Source organism: Anarhichas minor, unplaced genomic scaffold, assembly GCF_050575085.1.
Source record: "Anarhichas minor isolate MPS153535 unplaced genomic scaffold, ASM5057508v1 ptg000002l, whole genome shotgun sequence".
Lineage (NCBI taxonomy): Eukaryota > Metazoa > Chordata > Actinopteri > Perciformes > Anarhichadidae > Anarhichas > Anarhichas minor.
The window spans coordinates 5993429-6016009 of NW_027466448.1; the positions used below are offsets into that span (position 1 = coordinate 5993429).

At 41.3% G+C, this 22581-nt stretch overlaps 1 protein-coding gene across 1 annotated transcript in view; it reads right to left on the minus strand.

Moving 5' to 3' along the window:
• The window catches only part of astn2 (astrotactin 2), a 214188-nt gene that overhangs the window by 152629 nt on the left and 38978 nt on the right, over window positions 1-22581 (minus strand). The window contains exon 3 of the mRNA XM_076086837.1: window positions 938-1349. Within this exon, the coding sequence (XP_075942952.1) occupies window positions 938-1349 (412 nt within the window). The remainder of the gene's footprint in view (window positions 1-937; window positions 1350-22581) is intronic.

Below are 22581 nucleotides of genomic sequence, written 5' to 3' on the forward strand. Positions count from 1 at the left end.
TCCGGTTATGTTAGGTGATGAATACTATGGGAGCGAGAGGGCATTTCCACAAACTTCTCCCATGCATAATTCAGTAATACATGAATAACCACGGCACCCTCCAACTCAGTCAGCAACCTTCAATTATTAAAGTTGTGCTCTGCAGAGGAGCACCCCAAGTTCAAACGGATATGATGTGAACAAATGCTACATAGCCTGAGATTACAATGTTTAGAGACGTCGTTTGGGATCTCTACAGCATACTTTTTTGAAGCATCACCTCCAGTATTGTTACTAATGGCTGAATAGGATGTGTGCCCTCGCTTGAACTACGGACCCCTGACTATGTTTAGCAAGGGTCAACGGGCCACCTACTGACACACCTCGGCATCTAAATCGACCAGACCGATGGCCTCTGTCACTTGACCTTTAGACGTTGCATTAAATTACATGAAACTGTATGACACACACACGGAGCCGGTGGCTATGTTAGCTGAGCGGGTGTGGGTTCGCTGTTGATGTGGTTTCAGAAGGAGAAATACAGTCGATACTCGAGGAATACAGAATTCTTATCACTACCAGCATGATGTGATGGCGTGAGTCATACAAACCTGCTGAATTTTGACTAAATGTAACCAGGACATGCTGTCCTATCGAGAACATGGTCGGGCCGGCCAGAGCCAAAGTGAACTGTCCAGGCTCGGCCATCTGGGGAGCTGGCACTGAGCTTCTCCACGGATGTACAAAATCATGCTCTCAGGACTACCACTGAGCACAACAGATTGTCTGTGACAACTCAAGTTATTTTAGTGTATGCTGCTCTTAGTTGAATGATAGCGACAAAACCATCATCGTGCCCGTTAATCTCAAAGCAATCACATAATCAATCTCCATTATGCACACAGCTATTGTTTCCATCATACTTAATTGTTTTTCGAGGGAAAGGTATTTAACCTACCTCGTTTTTCAAAATGATGCTTAATCTCGTTTTCCTTGCACATGATGTCTGCGTGCCCTCCATAGTCCTCCTGGGCCTTCCCATCGCTCAGCTTGGTGTGGAGCTGGTTGGGCGTGGAGTTAAGCGAGTGTCCACCCGGGTCGTCCTCATCACAGTCGTAATCATCAAGGATGGGGGTTTCCCGAATGGGCAAGCCAATGACCGAGCTCCCGTGCTGGTGCGTGCTCCGGGAGCCCCGGTAGCTGTCACGGCCCTGGGGTCCAAGCAGAACGGAGGGAATGTAGTGGATCTCGTGGGTGGCCTCGGTGCTGGCACTCTTCTGGGGGATGCGTCGGCGCTTGCACCATCGGTGACGGGTGTACAGGACGAGGGTGAAGAGGAGGATTAGGAGGAGGAGGGCAATGAGGCCTCCCTGGATGAAAGCAAGAGAAAAGAAAGAAAGAGAATGTGAGGGAAGCACACAAGGACGACAACTCTGATCTGCACACTTAACTGGTAATGCTGATATTCTATGTACTACGCAACAAAAGACACATTTAGTACACCTCTAATGAAAATTGCTGCTCCACTTTCACTTACAATGGGCTGGATGGCAATTAGCACCATTTGCCACCTATTGAATGACGTCTGGCAATCACCACTTCAATGAGTGAGCTCTCAAAACAACATGAGGTAGCTAACAGGAGACTGATTTGTGCCTCAGCTACAGACGTGCACTGGTCAATATACAGCCAATTATTTCATACATAAAAAAGGAAAACAAGTCTTTAAAATGATGTCAACCTCGTAGACTCGTCTTCGTAAAGCGTTTTCAAAGTCCAACACTGCGTGCAACACCTACAACTAAATTTAGGGGGCCGCAGGTTTTCAACACACAATAAATATCTGTATATATATGTATATTTTAAATTTCAATTCAATTTATTTTAGAATTTTTACTCATTTTGACACATTGACCGTGACTGTGAGTGAGCCAATTTACAGTCGTTTCCAGAGCACCAGGATGCACCGGTCCCTTTCACATCACACAGTATCTTTGCCTCTCGTCGCTCCCTCCACACACACCCCCTTGTCATAACATATCCCATTTTTAGCAGGAGGGTGCATGATGAGTTAGTTGCTTCAAATGCAATTTATCAGTACATGTCTATGTTATTTTGTCAAGCCCCATCAGAAGACTGCTGGTGAGGATCACAAGTTATTCTGGTCATTATTTAGGACAAACAATCAAACACGGGGCACCCCCCGTAGCAATGATGACATTAGCAGCTAATTAGAAGGAAGGAAGGATACGGACATGCACTAATTCAAATTTCTGTACAGCACAAAATCACCACTTTGCTAGCACATTGTGCACTTTTGCAGACATACAGTAGTCACCTGTAGACATTCACATACATATATTTACATGTACAGGAGTTAAGTAATACCTTATATTAAAATGCAGCCCAACTCCAACCACAAAATCAAAAACTACGACGTAAAGAAATCCCCACAGAATTGAATAAGCACTTTTCAACCATAATTTGAGACCATAAGATTCACAAATGATAAATGTACTCTCATGGCCACTAGTTGGAATTCATGTTATTGTATCCATTCTCTATCTATATAGTTTCTACAGCACATAGACAAAGATATGTGGCAGAAATCATTGTCTGTGTTGCAGCGCTGCATCTGGACTCCTCTCTTCTGAGTGTCACACACACCAACGCACCAGGGATGTGAGCCTCCCTTTCTTCCTATGGTCCTTATGTCCTCTTGCTGTGGCCTTGTAAATTCACCAAGGAGCATCACATGACTCCACGGTTCATTCAATATCTCACAATCACAGAAACATCAAACACCCTAACATGCTGGATGATGAAAGTAAATCCATATGTACAGACAAAATGGGAGGAAAAAGGGGGAGGGCGTGACTTATTTGTAGATTATTTTTCGCCCAATGACATCCTATAGGTGAGTTTTTGACTCAGCAAGCCAACGCAACCTAAAGGCGATATATATATATATATGCGTGATGTCAGAGAGAAAATGCAGGTTCAGCACTTTTGCAAGCATATATTTAAAGGTGTGGGGACATTCACAAATGTACACACAGATGCCCATGTGCACAAACGTCAGCCACAGGAGCGAGAACGCAGGGAACACGTGTGCAAACGCGGACCCAACACACTAAATCGAGACAGAATAATGAATAAAATCCACAAGAGATCATTCATCACAACATTTAAAATTCCATCTTCATGTGGGAAAAACAAACCCCTTTGAAATTATAACTCATGCACAGCTGGGCGTCCATAAATCAAACTACGCTGAGAGGGGAGGCAGCCCAGGGAGGACTAGCACCGCGGACAAACTTGTTCATTAATCTCCAATAGGATGGCAGCTTTGCAGAAATGCAGTCCCGCAGACTCCCCTTCGTGTGAACTTCTACATTAAGTCACCCTGAAAAATGGCAAAAAAACTCATGAAGGCTTATGCTTCATTCCAGCAGCAGAGTCATAATGGAGTGACATTGTAAGGCTCTGCAGCGCCACTCAAAGAAACTGCAATGACAAAAAAAAAAAAAAAAGTTAAAATCTTTGTTGCAAATATAGCTATTATCCGTTTAAAACGCAAGACAGATATATGTCCTGTAGCTCGGTGATGCATGTGTTCATCTCAACACTGCTGTAACACGTCAGGTGATTGTCAGTGGAATGCGGAGAAGGAATTGTCCATTTGTCATGGAAACTTTGAATACCGACACCTTTTACAATCACACCATGCACTGGTAGGACATAGACATTTAAACCTTAATCACCCTCCTCATATTTAAATAGTAATACTGAGACGCAAGTACCATTACAATACAGACAGAATATAACAGCTTGACAAAGTTCAAGCACTCTTACTAAAAAACTATATATACACCACATGTCACTTTTTGTTTTTTCCCCATCTCTGTTAATTTGACTCTGTCGCATCAGTGCCCTTAAGATGCTCTCAAATTCCCTTTCCTGTATCATCTCACAATGTTTTCCTCCGCACTTCCCACCGTTCTCGCTTTTTGTTCTCTCTCCGTCTCGATTACGGCGCGTCTGTCTGTCTCCATTTCCCTTCATGTTTGATCACATCCGTCTTCCACTCTTCAGTACAACAACCATATAAATTCACACTGGCAGATGTAGCCATGAGGGAAAATGGGTTTTCTGTTCATCTTCAGACCCTACAAATCCCTGCTGCTTTAGTCCCAAGTGACTTCACGGGGAGGACATTGGCTGGAAAACCCCATAATTCAACTCTTTTCTGTGTTATAGGTTTACTTCAGTCCGTGATTATTTTCCTTACCGTGCTTTCTTTTTTCCCCAATAATGCTCCCATTTCCCATATTTGCGTGTTATTCTTTCCTTTTTGTCTTTTGTTCTCCTATCTGTTCCCTTCTCCCACTAGCCTTCTCTTGTAAATTTCATTTTCTTGCTCTTTACATTTCACTCCCTATCCACCCAGTCTCCTGTTTTCCTCTCCACTCTGGATCATGTTGTCTCTTTTCTCCCCTGCCAGGCTCACTTGCAATGGTTTCATCCCTTCTCACTTATTTTTATTTTTTTTATCCTCAGTCTTTTACAGATTAAATGTAGAATATGGCACCGGCACTGAACTATTCAACACTTTCCCTAACATTTAATTTCAACAGACATAATGGCTGCAAATTCCTCCGATTAAGCTATCACCTTGGTTCAGCCATGACAGTCATCTTCAAATGAGGGACAGAGAAGGACAAAGGCAAGTTTGTGCTTTTTGGTTGGTGCATACAATACCTGTGAAATTCTAAATGATATGGGTTGAGTACACAACCCTGAGAATGTACCTGCAAGCATAAAGCTCTGCATACAAAACTAAATCTCCTTTGGCTGGGTGAGAAACATAAATCAGTACCACACATTAGCAAATATGAGCACATCCTCTTCCCATTCAAAACACATTTGACTAAAATATCCACCACTGTGTGAAGGCAATGAACAGGATTTGTTCAGATGCTTGGCTTAGACAACAACGTAATTAACATGGCTACAAAAAAACGTTACTTTTTTTTCCAGGCTGTTTTAGAAACACAGTTTATATGTTTAAATGAGAGGAGAATTAACTAACCACAATCTCTGGAAAGGTTAGGAAAGTTGTTGGTAGTTAAGATTCAAAGACTCTTAGAGGATACAGGGTGTTTACTTACTCCGAACTTTCAAGTGTAGTTTCCTGATCAGTATTGAATTAAGGCGTTTGTTTTTGTTTTTTCTTCAAGGGATAGATTGGATTATAAATGGGGCTGTATGAGGTACTTATCCATAGCCAGTGTATTACCTACAGAAGATGACGGTCGGAGACGCAGACAAGAGTATCAACACGTGAGCACGGCTGCAGCAAAACATATTTTAGCCACCTAAAAGAATATATATATATATATCTATATATAAATATATAGATATATATACACATTTGTTGAAGAGTACGTTATATATAGAATATTTTCACAGCTTTATCTTTCCGTCAGACAGCCCATTCCGACGAGGAACTGAGGGTGAAACCTACCTATGCTCTCTTCAAACCCACCAGGCTGCATTAACAAAACCGGTATCGATCAATGTCACATTCAGTTCAGTACCTCGTACAACCTCACTTAAAATAATTCAAACTATTCCTTCAAAACCGGAGAACAACATGATATTCACTTTTAAATTACTTTTCTTCGAGCTAAAGCCGGGTTTGTCTTGCATGTGATATGGTCAACATTTACTTTTGCAACATCTGGCAAAGCTGTAGCAACATCTCGAGTGTGTTTAGTTGTTTGGCTCTGGCATTCTTTCTGCATAATTTCTGCTGTTGTGTCTAATCTCTGCAGTGTGACTCTAATTCGGATGGCATTGCTTCTGTTGAGGACAGAAATAGCACTGTCACCGTGGATCTCTCAGATGTGTCACCTCTCTTTGGCACATTCATAGAAAACAGCATATGTCTAGGCAGATGCTTTGCCACATTTTATATTCAAAACAGAAGTGAGCGGCAGTAAGTCAAAGGAAGCGACACTGATTGTAAATATCATCATTCTGTGTTAAAAAAGATGTGATAACTGCTTCATCGTGTTTCTGGTTATTCACCAATAAGATGAAATAGTGTGTAATCAGTTAGTTACCCATATAGGAAGGAAACTTATTGTTTTAATGCACATAAACTATGTAATTGTGATGAAACATAACATTGGGGTTATCACTGAAGAGTATCTAAAATAAATAATGTCAAAAAATGAACCTAAATATATTTGTGTGAAGCACTGATGTTTCTGTTATTGACCACAGTATCACAATCTTGTTGTAACATGGTGCTACTTTTCTATCGTTTCTTTCTTCTCTTCCTTCTTGTTACACGTTTCAGAAACAGTGAACAATACGTAGGCCTGAGCGGAAAGTGGTTCTAAAGATGTAAACACACAAATTGTATATAGTTTATTGATTAAAGCATTTATTTAATCAAACCCTCAAACCCCGTCAAACTCTTCAACAGCCAGGAAGTTTGATGATCAATTACATCGACTTTTATATGTACTTTGGCACAACTGGCTTCTCTTATGATCCTATTAAGCGTCTTTCTGCATCGACAATACAACAAGACTCAGAGCAAACACATCCAACACATGCTCTTTGGTTAAGCCACCATCTGTGCAGAGTGGAGGCAGCGGCTCACTAAACCCTGGTATCCATCTCCTTCCTGTTCCAAGGGGGAGATTGGACTATAGCAATCTTTAGGGTATTGTTCAAAGCAAATCCTACTGTGAAATAGTCACATGCTGGATTCAGAAAGTCAAACGGACACAAAAATAGCAGATGACGTGCACGTGTTACCACAAAAAGCCACAGATGACATGCCCGAGAACAATCGGATACTCGTGCAAGCTAGCACAGCGAAATACACGCAGTCACATGTACACGGGCTGCCCACATATATACAAACAAACACACCCTTAACGCCCCGTCTCTGTGTTCATGCCACCGCGTGTCAGGCAGCAACAACATCCTCTACCACCTCTCTGCAACTTTTTTTTTTTCTGTCACCATCTTTTATTTGTCAGCCACCCACTCTTTGTTACACTGCCCCCCCCCCCCCCCCCCCCCGCCCGCCCCCCCCTCTCAGCGTTGTTGTGTCGGTTTCTCCCATCTCTCTCTCTCTCCCAGCAGGAAGTTGAAGTGGCATGTGCCCTAGCATCTGCTCTCGATTCTCGATGTCCAACTAGAAGTCGCAGCGGGACTGACAGGACTTGGCTCCCTGGTTAATGCTTCTTCTCGGCTAATTCACCTTGGAGAAACCATGCCTGTCCATTACCTGGGCACACAGAGAAATAACATCTCGTCTCAGAGACACAATACGGACTGTTATTAGTAGCGAAGCTGATATTTGCTTCATAACTATCTCTCTTTTACTCTGTGAGTCTTAGTGGCGGTTTTGATGTACAACAATATCTACAAACACACTAAACCGGGATCATTTGTCACCCCCTCTTCAATACTGCTACTCTATGTGCTCTTGAATATGGAAAAGAGACTTGTCTTCAAAAGGCCTATGCAAAAATGTATCTTAAATCTCGATTGTAAAGTTTTTTTTGATGTTTTCTAATCTATTCTGAAATGACTGGACATCTTTTGAAAAAGTCCACAGCCCTGGCTATGCAAATCACTAGAGAAATTACACTGACGAAAAGCCCGTACCTAATCATAAAATCTGATTACACTGTGATTGAAAACTAAATGAAAATCTCCCACAGCTTAACTGGAAAGCACTAGGTCGACCTTTCCATTTTGTTCCCCTCGCTATGGGAACTAATACATGTTTCCATCATCCACTCCCCATCCCCTTTTCCCATCGCCTTGAGTCCCGTCCCTTCATTACTCCACCTCTCTATCCTCCCGTGTTACATGCCACGATGCTCTATCCCACACAGGGAAAAAGATTTGAGGGCAGATAATGCTGTCTTGAGCCCTGGCCGTGTGAATTATAACAGAGAATTAGGGTTGATTTGCTGGTGTGGTGCAGCTGCCCACCCAATACCTCCCTCCCAGGATTTGTCTAGCTTTAGCCCATGCCCTACACCCACCACTTTCCTCCCCCAGCCAGACTAACAATAAATCGGATGAAGGATGAAGTCTGCATCTGTAGATTAGAGATAAATGACATCTCAGTTCTGTTAGGGGAGTTCGTCATGCAATGCCTTTTTTATATATTTTTAAAGGAACTGATTTAAAAGCCTGTCTTTACAGGCCATCTGGCAATGCCAAACATCCAAAAAGGCACTGTAAATGTCATGAGTGTGGGTATACGGTGTAATACATTGTACAAAATCAGTGTGAGTGCAAACTTCAGAAGCTTGCCGTTGTCTGTATATTATAACATGTAACAAACACATTTTTGGTTTGCTAGCTGGTTGCCAGTGTTACATTGACTATAGTTGTAACTGCATCGAATTATTTTAGTCAGGAATATAACAGAAACCTTTCCTGACCAAAAATTGTTTGTATTTGTTATTAAAAAAAAGAAATGTTATCCTCCAGAATTGGGCAGTGTGACTTAATTGAAACATTGCTGTTATACAGTCTGTGAACGTTTTGAAAGCAAGAAAGCAATAAAAGTGTTTTTTTTCCCCAAAGTGGAAGAACAAGGGGACCTCTGCATTATCTCTTGTTAACCATGGGAAGCAAGCCTGATAGAGAACATCAGTATTTACTCAAATCTATGGGGGGCATTCAGTTAAACATTACCCATTATACCACCCAATGGGCATTTCAAAGTATAATCAGACATTAATTTGTTTTGGCCGTCCCTGTGAACGAAAACTTATCTTTGGTTTCAGTTCCCCCAGTTTGTTTGTTGTACCGATGCGTACGGTTCAAGGTAAATTAGGCTTTTCAGAAAATTCTATATTTATAAATATGGTGGCCGTTAGTATTTTTGGCACATTCCATACATACAAAATCTGTCTATGACTTTTATTTGATGTAATTACAATTCATGAATAGTGGGGAAAACATTGAAATAATAAAATTAGATAACTGTGTGTGTGTGTGTAAAACATAAAATATAGATAACTGAATGCATCAGCTGCAACCCAAGGAACAAACATTTAGCATTTTAAAACCACATACATGTTGAAGAAATGGGTCTGCATTAGATAATGGCTTTTGTTTGTTTGTTTCCCACTATTGTAATAGAGCCTGGGTATATTTCTCAGTATAATTACATCCCATGATGCTCACTGTTTGCATGGTAACCGAATATAATTGCCTGATGACCATGCACCACTGCTTGCTCATTACTGTGGCAAATTAGTACTGCTCGAAAAAAGGAGACTGCAATGCCCCCCCCCCCACAGCCTAACAGCACCCCACCCACCGACACCAAACTACAGCTTCTCCCATTTGCTTTCATAAGAGATAAATGATATCTTCACACCGAGGCAGTGTAAGCCAACTGTAAGCACACTAGCCCGCCTCGGTGACATTTCAGAGAGAGACATGTGATTAGAAAGGTAATGCCAATATTTGCAGTGGTGTCACAAGGGGCCAATACAGCCTTGCTACAGCTGTTGATAACAAGGCAATAAGAGGGCATGGACAATGAGGCCCTTGGGGTGACTTTGATTGCGAAAAAAAAAAGGGCTGAGGACTGAAAGGGGCACGGAATGGATTTTTGCTTTTGTGAAGATACAGGCATCAGAGTGTGGACAATGGTGCATACTTTGAAAGAGCAGCATGTTGGAAAATAACGGTGGACACACATACGCAGTCATTTTGCTTTCCTATCTAGCTTGGAGGGGCATATTTAAAACGGCTTACGAGGACTACTCAGACTGTTATTTTTGCTGAAAAGTGAAAATTAATGACTTTGCTCTCTGTTAGAGAAAGAAATATCCTTGCCTTTAAAGCTTGCGAGCGCAATGGTGCTACGGGTGATTATAGGTGTTTCTATGTGTTAGTGTGCGCTTGTGCGAACCACTATCAGAGGCAGCTGGGGCCTCAGTCCTTGTTATATTCCCTGTCGTTTAGCTTGAAGTGAGGCCTTTATTTGTATCTGCAGCTGTCGGCCAAGTGTTACCACAACAGCTTGTGAGAGTAGACCTGTCAGCGAGCGCCAGCAGCTGAAGGGGAGCATAGTCTTTGTCCATTCGTGCCAGATGCAATCAAAAACTGTCCCCTCCTGCTCTCCCGCTGAACCCCCCTATCCTTGGTCATTCGCATGCTCCTCATTTAACTGCAGTGTCTCCTCACTCCACTGGCAGCCCACATATTTCATGTTATTCAGTAGAGTGTTCCGACACTTGGTACTTGAGTCATCGATAGCTGCTAGCAAAACACATCTGCTGTCGTTAGTCCTGAGAGGAGGGATCTTAAGCAGCACATTAAAAGAACAGTCAGAATTGGGATGAATCAATAGTGAGACAAAGAAGCAGATGAAGAGATGCGGGGAAAAAAAAAGCCATTGGTCTGCCAGCTTACGGCAGTTCATATGGCAGAGCTTAGTGGCGCTATCTTTAGGGTTCATAGAGGTTAATGAGATATGCAGTGAAGATGGTCTAATTCCCAGCAGTAAATATCTGTGAAGTGATCAACATACAAAGAAGCATCTCAACTGAACATACTGATTTGCCAGCAATCGAAACTTAATGTCTGAGTGAATAACATTTGCATAGTTTCAACTCCGTATTGCACAAGAGAGAGCCATGGAATGACTCTGTGAAAAGCCCGGACAAATAGTATGTAAAATAAGAAATATGGGAATACATTTTAGAAAAAAAGATATGATGCTGAATATAGTGATGCAAAGTGCAAAATAGTCGGTACTTGTTCCTAATCTACCACGATACAAAGTAAACAGACATATGCTTTATTTATGATTAACAGTCCTGAATGGTTTGAATTGACTGTCACAATATAGAAACGCGTTCATTGTATAACACTTTAAATGTTGATTTATGCAGTACGGTCAAATTCAGATCTGGGTCAGGCTTATTGTAATTGTTTTCAAATGTGAGATGGTGTTTTCTGTTAGTTACAGGAATGGAGTTTGCCGTTTGCAGATGTTTTTAAAGTCCCCAGGGGTTGCATAGATATTTCTATAGAGACCATATTACTAAATGTTCCGTTTAATGGTCTTCGCATCTACAGTTTTAGCAAGAAATTCTTTCATTTGAATTTTCCCTGAACAATACAATAATTGGGCAGACTTTAATTTGAATCCACCCACCCACACTCAGAGTGTAGTAATAATAGTGTAATTACATGTACAGTACGCCATGTTTTAAGTGGATATGTAAAAATCTTAGGCAACACAGTTAAATTATTTTATAAAACTATCCTCTTTCCACAGTTATGCAACCAATTATGCTCTACCCACGCATGCATGCATACAGACAAGCAGTCAAAAGTGCATGCATGAACACAGAGATTCAATAATCTCCCTTCTGGACCACACTTTCCTTTTGTTCCCCGAACTCCTGGTCTCCATCGGTAACTGTTACCCAGGCAACAGAACAGACAGAGATGGTGGATGAATGGGCAGAAGGAAAGAAAGGGGGAAAAAAAAAAAAAATGGGAGGATGCAGCCTCTTCTACTTGAGTTTTGTCTCTATTAATAGCATTCTCCCTTTTTTCACTTGCACAGCCACTGGAAGTCTGAAGAGAACTAATTTGCTTTGGTCATGACTCTTGGCCGGCCGAACAAGTGCTCTATTACAATGGTTTGTCTTTTCAAGCGTGCACGTGCCGTGTATGTGAAAAAGGGACGGCCCTGTTTTGTATGTGGTGCACATCAGTATGTCTGTACACATTCACGTCTGTGAAAGAGAACTGTTCAAAGGTGCTAAATGGGAAATTCACAGCATATCTATTGCTAAGCCCTTACCTATAATAACAGCAGAGCCACAGTGGCAGTTTAAGATCTTGACTTCTGAACATACACTGTATATAAGAAGTGGAGGTAGTCATCCTGACGTCACCCCTTGGTGTGTGGACTGCCGTTTTGAAGCCTCAAGTTCGGCGATTTTGGCCGTCGCCATCTTGGCTTTTTGCAACCAGTGAACGGTAAGTTACCTTATTTGGAATGCAGAGGAATGACGTAGAGACGCCGTATATGACTCTTGTAGCAGCAGCGACTTGTCAATCGAAGTAAGCCCGCCCTAAAGCATACTCTACTTTATGGTCTATTTTACTCAAAATGGGACCATAATTTACTAAATGAACATCATGCTGAATTGAAAGAAATAGCGATATAGACCATAAACTCATGTTTACCACGTTTACTGAGGTAATAATTCTAGTAACAAGTAGGGTCATTTTCTTGTAGACTTCTATACAATCCGACTCATTGTTTGCAACCAGATAAGTCGCCCCCTGATGGCCAGTAGAGAGAATGCAACTTTTAAGACACTTCTGCATTGGCTTCACTCGTCAAAACCGGAGGTTGCCGCCTGGGTTCAACCTGTGCCACCTATAGGCAAGAAACGTAACAGCCACAGCGATTCTAAACTGCTTATGCTACTGCTGTGGTATAACGTAGCTGCTACAAATCAAACAGTTACAGGAACAACCATAGCCTGCATGGGGTGTTACAAGTACAGCAGCTCTCTTGGGCAATAAGAAGCGACTTCGACATACATGCCTACATCTACGTGCCATGCCTACATCCCCCGTGCGGAGGAGAATATACAGCCGCCCAAAGTATCCCAAAATAACCACTTTAAGAATGTAAACTAAGGGTACAAATTCTATGGATTCCAAATGAATTACTGTTGTATGACATCATTCGTTAAAAAGGCAAAGACAATGAATCAGGAAGCGATCATTTCTGTGCTACACTCACAACCAAAGCCTGGACCCAAGCCACCATGACAGTGGTACAGTCCTTGAAGCAGCAACACAGCACCTGACCATGTGTTTAGTACCCTGCAAAAATCTGGGAACAGAACGGCTATGAATGAGAACGTGCGGGAACCACGCCAGGAAGCTTCCGTGAAGAGCTGCTTGTACCATTCTCTCCCCTCTAAGTGAGAGCCAGAGCCAGGGCAGAAGACATAAAGAACACCTTGACCTACTGCATTCACATATGGCGTCACTCGCTGTAGAAGATTATAGTGAATATAGAGGTCAGTAACAAGGCTCCTGTCCTCCTTATGGCCTAATTAAAGGAAATTGCACTTCTTATACTTGCCTCAAGTGTACTGAAGAGTTAAAATCCATGCTCTGAGCAAGGGGAAAATACAGGCAGAGACAACTGTAAAAAACATGAACAGGTAAACGTGATTCATATATGATGGTAACTCCTAAACCATTCTAAAACTGTATACTACAGATCATCGATTAAAAGAGTCACCTTCGTTTTTACTTAAAAAAATTAACTAAAATAAATATAATTTGAATTTCCAAAGGAATTTAAAGGATGAACACTGGCTATTCAAGAAGCTGACGACTGAGCTGTACAGCAGACATGAAGTTATGAGGACACAATTATGAAACACTGTTTTACTCGTTTTCTAATTACATCCACAGCATCATCCCCACCAGTATGCTATGACACTAATGGCTCTGGTTAAGCACAATTAGTAATGTGGTGAAGCGGGGCATTCATTGATTTAATGGACAAGTGGAAAAGGTGTAGACTAAATTGTTTATGTGATGTGAAAGTAGTCAACATACCCTTTCATCTTCCAGGCAAGAGTATCAGTAGGAGAGTCTAAATGCAGTACAGTACCATACAGCAGTATGCAGATGTATTCTCAGACGTTAACATAGTTTCTGCCACTATATACCTCCACATATTGTTAACGGGGGTAGTGAAGGCAGTGTGGAATTAACCAGGCTGAGCTATACAGGACCCAAAGAAGAAACCTGGAAATAGTAAATAAGTCATAATGTGTTCTCTTGACAGTTATTATTTGTTGTAGCTGTAAGGCAAGTTTTAATGTTACCCCAATGCTAGCGTTTTCAGGGCCATGCAAGGTAAAACAGTTTCAGGTGTGAGGACACATTGTCTTTCAAACAGACCCCAATGACTTCCAGCCCGAACCAGAAGGAACTACATCCGGAACAGGGACATCAAAGCCCACTCCTGCAACTAGGCACATTTAGAGAGTCCCAGCGGATGAGAGGGTCACCCCAATGTGACCGCATGTTGTAAAAAGGGAGAACGCTAACTGCTGTTTTCTATGCGAGCGTAGAAGTAATTTGCCAGTAAGCCACCAGACAAGGATTCCTCTTTTAAATGTATAGTGGTACTAGAAAACATAAATGGCCACATTAGTGACCGGGACGCCTGGAGGAGTATAACTGGGAGGAATATCCTCTCTCTTGGTGCGTTGTTATCGAACACATGTGATGGTTGTGGATTATCTATAATGAACACCATGCGAGGGGGTCAGAGTAGTGGCATTGGCGGAAATGACAGAAAAAAATAAACCAGTCTAAAACATGGACCTGAACATGGAGAGCATTGGCGCTATATTCAGTAGCTATTACAGACTTACCATGAAGGCAGTCACCATCTAAACTGTTCATCTCTACAAAGTATCCTATCCTATATCCAATGGATGGCTGGGATGATGCCATACATTATGTGTTCGCCAATATAGCAAGCATGCAGTATAGGGTTTAGGCTTATATTGAACACATCTGCTAGCTCAGGTACCAGGGGAAATACATTCAGGTTGTTGGAAAAAGGTGGTGATCAGTGATGACCAGAGACATATATTCATTCTGTTTGTTGTACAAATGTATCATCAATTGTTGTGGAACCCTTTACAAAGGTTGTCTTTTTTTTTCTATCAGTTGCAGCAGAGAAAGTTTGTGTGGAATGAGTTCATACGAGGTTGACTTTCAGAAGACCTCAGTTGTCAGAAAGGGTATGGAGAACACTGGGGAACCCCCTCAAAACTAATAAATGAGCCCTCTGGACGGAAGGCAAGAGATTCATCAGTGGATTGAGCTCAGGGCCGCTCCCCTTGGCAGCATTCACTGGGGTAGGAGCAGAGCTTGAGGGAAAAGCTGAAGGCCCTGGATGTTGTTTAGTTGTTGCAGATTAACAGCCTCTTCAATGTGGTGTGAACTTGGGAACAGTGCTGTGCATTTTCTCTTGGCAGGCCGCAGCTGCAAAAAAGAGCCAAAGACGGCTATGTCTTCAAGGCTACGATGCCATGTTGGTTAAATGCCCAGTAATTTAAATGAACACATTATTTGAAAGTCTTTCACTGACAGGGCAGAGTAGGACTTGGGCATTGTCTGAAGTGATGGGCGCGGCACAAAGCCACATTGCTTCATTAGCTAAGTAAAGTAAAGTTTAAGTCACCTCCTCCACTGCTTTCAACAGTGGACTAACACACCCAGTCTTCTTCCAGTCCTTGTTCAAGGAAAGAAGTCCCTTATTTTCATGAAAGCTGACATTGACATTGTAAGATACCAAGTCTGAGAGACACCACTGTTATATGAGGAAACAGATAGCTGAAGTATTGTTTTACTGGTGGCAATACATGCACCATGGTCTGAAACAGAACACTGTTCTATTTGCATGTGACAATACATCAAATGATAAGTGCCATAGGACATGCTGCCGCTGCGCCGCGGCCATGTGTTTTAGACTTGAGGCACATCATCACTTTAAGTCTGGGTCAGTTGGTACACCACATGTTTCCTGCAGCAGGAAGATTAAACTCAGCACTGACATGGTCTTAGCAATACCACAAATAATACAAATTTAAAAAAGCATTACTCAAATAACCAGCATGGGAAAGAAAATAGAATACAATTTGCAATCCTCCAATCCTGGCGCCACTGATCACTTCTTACAGTGTGCTTTCAACATTAAAAGCCTTTAACAAAAATAGGATTCATCAATATTTACTGACTTGAATTTGCTTGTTCTCTGTGATCAAATTGAGAACTGTCTCAGACCATGTGTGCGCACAATAATTCCACGTCGGGACTATTTTCTTTCAACCCCAGTTCCTACACAAAACTGCTCACAACGAGGTCTGTGGATTATCTTGAGTAACCAGGTCAGGATTTCTGGAAAGAGACTTTTTTTTTGTTGCTTTGAGCATCACAAGCCAAGTTCCATTTCGTCCCATTATATTGGAGAGAAGGCAGACATTTCTATGGCTGATATCTTCAATCTAGACTGATGAATAAAAAGGAAGGCGACTTAAGGAAAGAGGAGAAATATGTATTTGTGTTAAGCCAGAGACTTGGCACACCACTTCAGCTTTTTTTTATGTAATGCGCAGGTAGAATTTACATGATACATACTGATCTGTAAGGATATCAAGAAGCTTTATTAATAAAGCAGAAGAACAATTGGTTCCCTAAGCAAATAACTTTATTTAAATGACATATTATTGTTATATTACTATATAAATAATATATTGTATACATTATTCTTAACTCTAGAAGCTTCATGTCAATCTCTTAACCTGCAAGCTACTAGAAATTTGAATTAGCACTGATCTTGTGTTCGTGGTACATTAACAGTACATCATAAAAACCAAAAGGTGGAAAAAGAATTAAAGCTGGGAGGAATTTGAAAGGTAACTGGTTTGGACTTTAATGTAATCATTTCAAATGCCCTCACCCGCAGAGGCATTATGGGTGCCTGTTCCCGGGGAATGGTGAAAATGAATTCATTTATGTAGCCTCTGATTCCACAGGAGCCACAGTTGACTCGAATGCTCAATGACCCAGCACACTGGTGGTCATACATCACCAGTGACTGCCTAATTATAAGGAAGTAATTTCAACCGTGTAGGGTGCACCGTGATCTTCATGCATATCTATCAGGACAGAGATAAGGATAGTAGACCTCCCCTCACATTGTGAGAGTGCAGAGATATTAAATGCCCACAGTTATATGCTCAATTTTAAGAAATGATTGTGAAAAATGAAATGTTTTCTATTCATTTATTTTGAGCATTTAGTGTTGGCTTACTGCCGTATTTAACATAATGTCCAGATAGTCAATGAAACGTGCCTAGTTTCCACTCTGTGTTGCCCTATGGACAACCAGATCCAAGGGAATAGATGATTATGTTCTGTAACTTGGCATATGAAAGGCTCTGAACTGCCAGCCTTTATTGCATCTCATTTTGGTAAAATACTACCTGTCCTCCCAGTGAACTCAAACATGTCCACTCCTTTGAAAAATCCTCCACAGTGCGACACAAAATATGACTGACTGCCTTTTTTTTCCCTCTGAACTCCATATTCAAATTCCCACTGCATTATATTATTCCCAGTACTGATGAAAAAGAAATGCAATTATATCTCACCTATAATTCTTTTTTTTTTTTTCTTTTTTTTTTTTACAACAAAACTTCTTATATATATTGCATCATACATTGTGCACCATGGATTTTTTTTTTCTGGCGTAGAGGCTGAATTGAGCGGATAAAATTGCTTTTTCTCTGTGATCTGTCATAGCTGTGGGGTGGGGGCTTTGTTTAAGAGCTGCTTCAGCACATCTCAGGGGTCTGATCAAACCACTGGCGTGACTCTTTTCTGGAGGCAAACTGTCTAGTGTTAGATGTTAATAATTCCATGAATCACATTATTTATCTTTTTCTACAGGGCTGTGGAAGTTCTTTCTGAAATGGTTTAAATTATATCAATCATCTTTGCCCTGATAGTGTGAACATATAGTATATTACTCTCTGTGTGTGTGTGTGTGCAGGTTCCATGTGTCCTTCCTCAAATGTCCCCATTTTTGCAAATGTAGGATGACAAAACACTAGCAGCACAACTACCAGATTTGTCAAACCGTCGAGCCCGTGGCTGCAGGGAGACAGCGACAGTGATCTCCAATGAGGCACTTCATTTCTACTGAATGCTACCCTTCCAATGCTTTTCAATCACAGTTCGGCTCCAGCTGGAAAAATCCCTCAAAAAGATACGAATCAAAAAGAGCCAAGCAAAGACTAAAGTGTAGTTTGACAAAAAGCCAGCTGCACAAATAAAATCCTCGCAAAAGTGACTGAAGTGTGTGTGTGATCATTTTGATGACACGGTGCAAATCAAATGACGTCAGATAAAGGCCACCAGGCATGTCAGGGGAGCAGAACATATTGTAATGACAAAATACAGCAAAAAAGATTAATTGTACTGCAACAATCAAACAATTAAACTGCCTATGTGAACTAAAACAACAACCCCCCAGGTATTGGATTATTTTCTTTTGAATGCAGTATATTAAGGAGGTAAATGAATTATAGAGAAGCTACTTTTTTAACTGACATAAGAGTAAACGTGTCAGGCAAGTGTCTTGAAAAAGGATCATCAAAATATAAAGCTTTGAGATGTTCTCTGCATTGGCGATCTCGAGTGAACAAAGGTTTGCAGCGTAGTCAGTCTAATCACAGGCATTTAAATTACATTAAAATAGATTGTCACTGTACTCTAGCTCAGCAGAAAGCTCGGCACATTGCACTCCAGCTGTGATGCTTTGGGTCATTGTGATACATATTACGCAGCAGCATCTTCAGAAAGGAAACAAAAAAGACACCAAAGTGCACAATCATTTCCAGTTGAATCAGCAGGGTTGTTGAACAGTTCCAACGTGTTAAGTATCACTATGAGGTTGCAGTCACAAATGCATTCAATAGCTATACCGTAGAGAAGACCATCATACTAACAATGAATTATTTTGGTCACTGAAAGCTATTTGAAAAACAATGACCAGTGTTTGAGTAGGAGTTTGAAGAAGGAAAACAGACCCAACAAAAGCAAACAAACACTTATTTAGAAGGCTGTGCATTAAGCTTATGAAAAGTACAAGGACAATGAAGGGCCACAAGGTGTTTCAGTGAAAGAAATGCCTCCATTTGGGTTGTAAACATGTTGTTGTCAGCGCCAGAGTCTGCAAGCATTGTCAAGGCCGATATGTTCTTTACAAATATCAACATAACCAGTCTACGAATGACTTATGTTGAAGCTTTAACAGGAACCCTTTGAGTAAAAGCACGGTAAAAAATGAAACTCTAAGGAACTTTACCAAGGCTGCTGAGGAATAGCCTTTACACGCTGTAGAGTATTACTAAAAAACGCTGCCAACTTGTTTGATTCTGAGAACAAGAAATGATTACGATGAAAAAGACAATACTCTCAAAACAAGTGGTTGTGAGTGCGAGTCCCTCGCTGTAAAACAAATCTATGTGATGGCTATGTCAGTCAATTGTCATTTTAGCCTGTGTTGAAACGGATACCTGCCTCTGTCTGCTGCTGTCATACGGTGGCGAGACAGCGGAGAGGAAGGACAGCAGAAAGCAGGGAGAGTTGGGAGAACGATTGCTTGATTGAGTGAGAAACTGACAGCTCAATGCCAGAAGAATAGAGTGCTCACACTTCGGTCTGGCCCAGAACTGACAGCATCAGATATTGTGATGTTCACTCAAAGAGCCAGCAGACGCCTTGGGGCCATGAGGCCAAACCACCAGACCTTCTGTCCTGTTGCGACTGCCTCGATGTGCTTCCCCTCCTCTTTCCCTCTTTCTTTGAATATTATTTTGAGTATTATAATATGCGTCTCTCCCTAAAAACGTTTTCGTAAAGAGAGTGCAGCTACATTTTTGTGTAAAACCAATATTTGTATTTTAACAATAGATTACATATCTATTTGTATGTTGGTTACATGGTCGCTGGTAGCGACAAAACTAGCAGATAATTATCACCCGACTTTGCAGTTCCCCTCAGCACTATGAAGCGCAACAAATTACCATGATAACAAGTTTGCCATATCGGTGTGAAAGGTGATATGTCAAGGTTGTATTTAAAGTTAGTTTCCGCTGCCACCGAGTGACCAAAAACATCCGCTAAAGCATTTTTATCTGCATGAACCCCATGAAACCCATTGTTCAAAATACCAGAAAGATTAGCGTTTCATGAAAACATAAGCTTCAAATGTGATACACAGATGTGCACATCTTGATGCCCACGCAAGAAAATAAGTGGTTTGGTATTTGTTGCGCTGTTAAAAGTTGGTTGTGGAATTTTTAATTTTTTTTTTACCAATGGCAGAGCTACAGAGCAAAGTTGTGCCGAGCAAGTCTCCATGTTGTTACTTGTATGGACACAAAGAAACCGGGGTGTTCTTTCATCATGGACGTGGGCTGAGGATGAGAGGGATAGGAGCATAAAGGAAACAAGTTCAGCTGTGTCCAATTATAAAGATGTATGAGAGAAGGTTGAGCAGAGGACAGTGAGATGCAACCAAGACGGGGAGAAAGAGGTGAGTTATAATGATTCATTATAAAAAATACTTGTAATAATGTCAGAATTAAGGAATCCAATAGCAAAATCAACAAATATTCTCTAACAGTTTGTTCTGCTCCGGTTCTCAGGAGGTTTGGGCCGATCCCAGAATCCACTTGGCATTGGGTGAGAGGCAGGCTACACCCTGGACTGGTGCCCACTGGACAGGGGCTAGCGCACATAGACAAATGGCCAGATTCACACGCACATATGGTCAATTTAGAAACGCCAGTCCATCCGAGACTGCCTACAAAAGAAGCAGTTCCTGGAAATCCAGCAATATTTATATTGTTGCTTTGGTGCACCCATTTGGTTCCATATGTATTCGCATACATGGAAACATATTAAAATAAATTAAATACAATGCAGTCTTCTGTCTACAGGATTTAAGTAAAAATAAATGCGTAAAAGATGGAAACCTGATTTCGTCTGCAAGGCTGATTTCCATAAAATGGTCCGGACACTATGTTCAAATTAGCTTTTCATGAGCAGAATAATATATTAAAGGGTTTACATCCGAGTACAGGACGTGTCAAAGGTCTCATCGTTTGAGTGTTCAAGCAGTTATTGAAATCTCTGAGAAAATCCTAGTTTTATTTAAGTCTACTTTGTACACTTCGTGCTGCATTTTAGACCAGTTGTAGCTTAAATGGCCTTTACACTGAAGGACGAGTGCAGAAAAACGTTTGAGCCAATCATTGTGTTGATACACTCACACAGAAACTGCCTTATGTCTTTGAGATTAGGTTGTGCGGATCACACTAAAAAGACAAACTTAATGTTGTAGGTTATTCCCCACCTAATAAAATCTTTCCAACTTCCAATGAATTTAAGGTGGGAGTAACTGACGTTATCATTAGCTATTAGGGTGATGCTCCGTGGCGATGCTGCGTGCAACCTGGAAAATATGGCCCGTTTAATAGGCCATGTAGTTATGTGGGTGGGAGATTTTTGGTAATAGTTAAAAATAATGGTATTAAAAAAAGTATTACAGAAAAATAGTAAAAGTTATTATTTTTGACTTTTTTTTTTTCTTCCCTCATCTGGGACGGGATCCATGGATGGATGTCGCCCCTGGCCTTCTCCTATACCGCTCACGCCTAGGGCCGGCTCTGGATGGGGCCGTGAGGGTGGACAGTGAAATACAGAAAGTGGCAGGATGTGAAAAGAGAGCCGAGGCAAAAAAAAAAAAGAACAACAAAAGAATAAGTACAAAAAAACTGACTTCAGGTTGATGTTTTGTGAGAAAGTGAAGGGGTGACGTGACAAGGTCAGAGACTGGGAGAGGAGGACAGGGCTGTAAAAACTCAGCCAGAGGTATTTAACAACTTAACAAGATGATACAAAGCACTTTACAAGTATCAACACCCATGAATACCAAATGCATTTTTAGAATGCAAGCAGAGAGAGAGGATGGTCAGTTAAAACACACAAGGTGGAGGAAGTGCAGAGGTGAGTCTTATCAATAATGTCCAGAGGGGAGAGAGTGCTGCAGAGCAAAACATGTACGAGGTGGGTTATCAGCTGCAATGTTGTGTGTGGGTGTGTGTGTGTGTGTGTGTGTGTGTGTGTGTGTGCATGTGTATGTTGGTAGGGAACTTTAGCAGTAGATTTAGAGCAATAGTAAATCCCTTTATGCCACAGTCATAAAGCTGCAGTATGGCGATGAAAATTCTACTGACACACATACAAGAGTACAGCAATGCATATTATGACAACACTTCTAACCGTCGTTCTACTCCACCTGCTAACAGTCGGTAAGGCGATACTTAAACACTCTGATGCGCCCCCATATTCTGACAGCATCCCATCAGCAAGAACTAATAAACCAAGAGGTGCAACGCTGCGTCTGTGTGAGGCCCTATAGCTCTGTTTTTAACAGACTTTGTGCTTGACATTTGAAGATATTAACCTACACACCAGACTGCTTGTCAATTAGCCCACACTTATCTAAAATGCATTAGAACCTCAAGGTATATCAACAGACTTGACGACAACACAAGATTAAATGGAGCGTCAACATTATGCAACACTGACAGACAGGGCGCCAGTTTGCAAACGTTACCCTCTTTAAAAAGATCCCTCATACATATCTGGAGGTGGAGTGACACTTAAACAGAGTAAAAACCTGCTCACACCAGCATTTAAAACGGTCTTTATTTATTTATTTTTGTGGGTTTTTTGCCTCTTTAATTACTCTTTATTGAATCGAATAATGTATAATCCTCGAAACAAAATGCCATGGGGGAGTAAATGCCACTTTAAAACTAAAATAGAAAAGCAGCTCGGGGGGCTATTGTATAAAGCGCTGGTTTTTGACGGGCTTGCATGTTAGCTGTT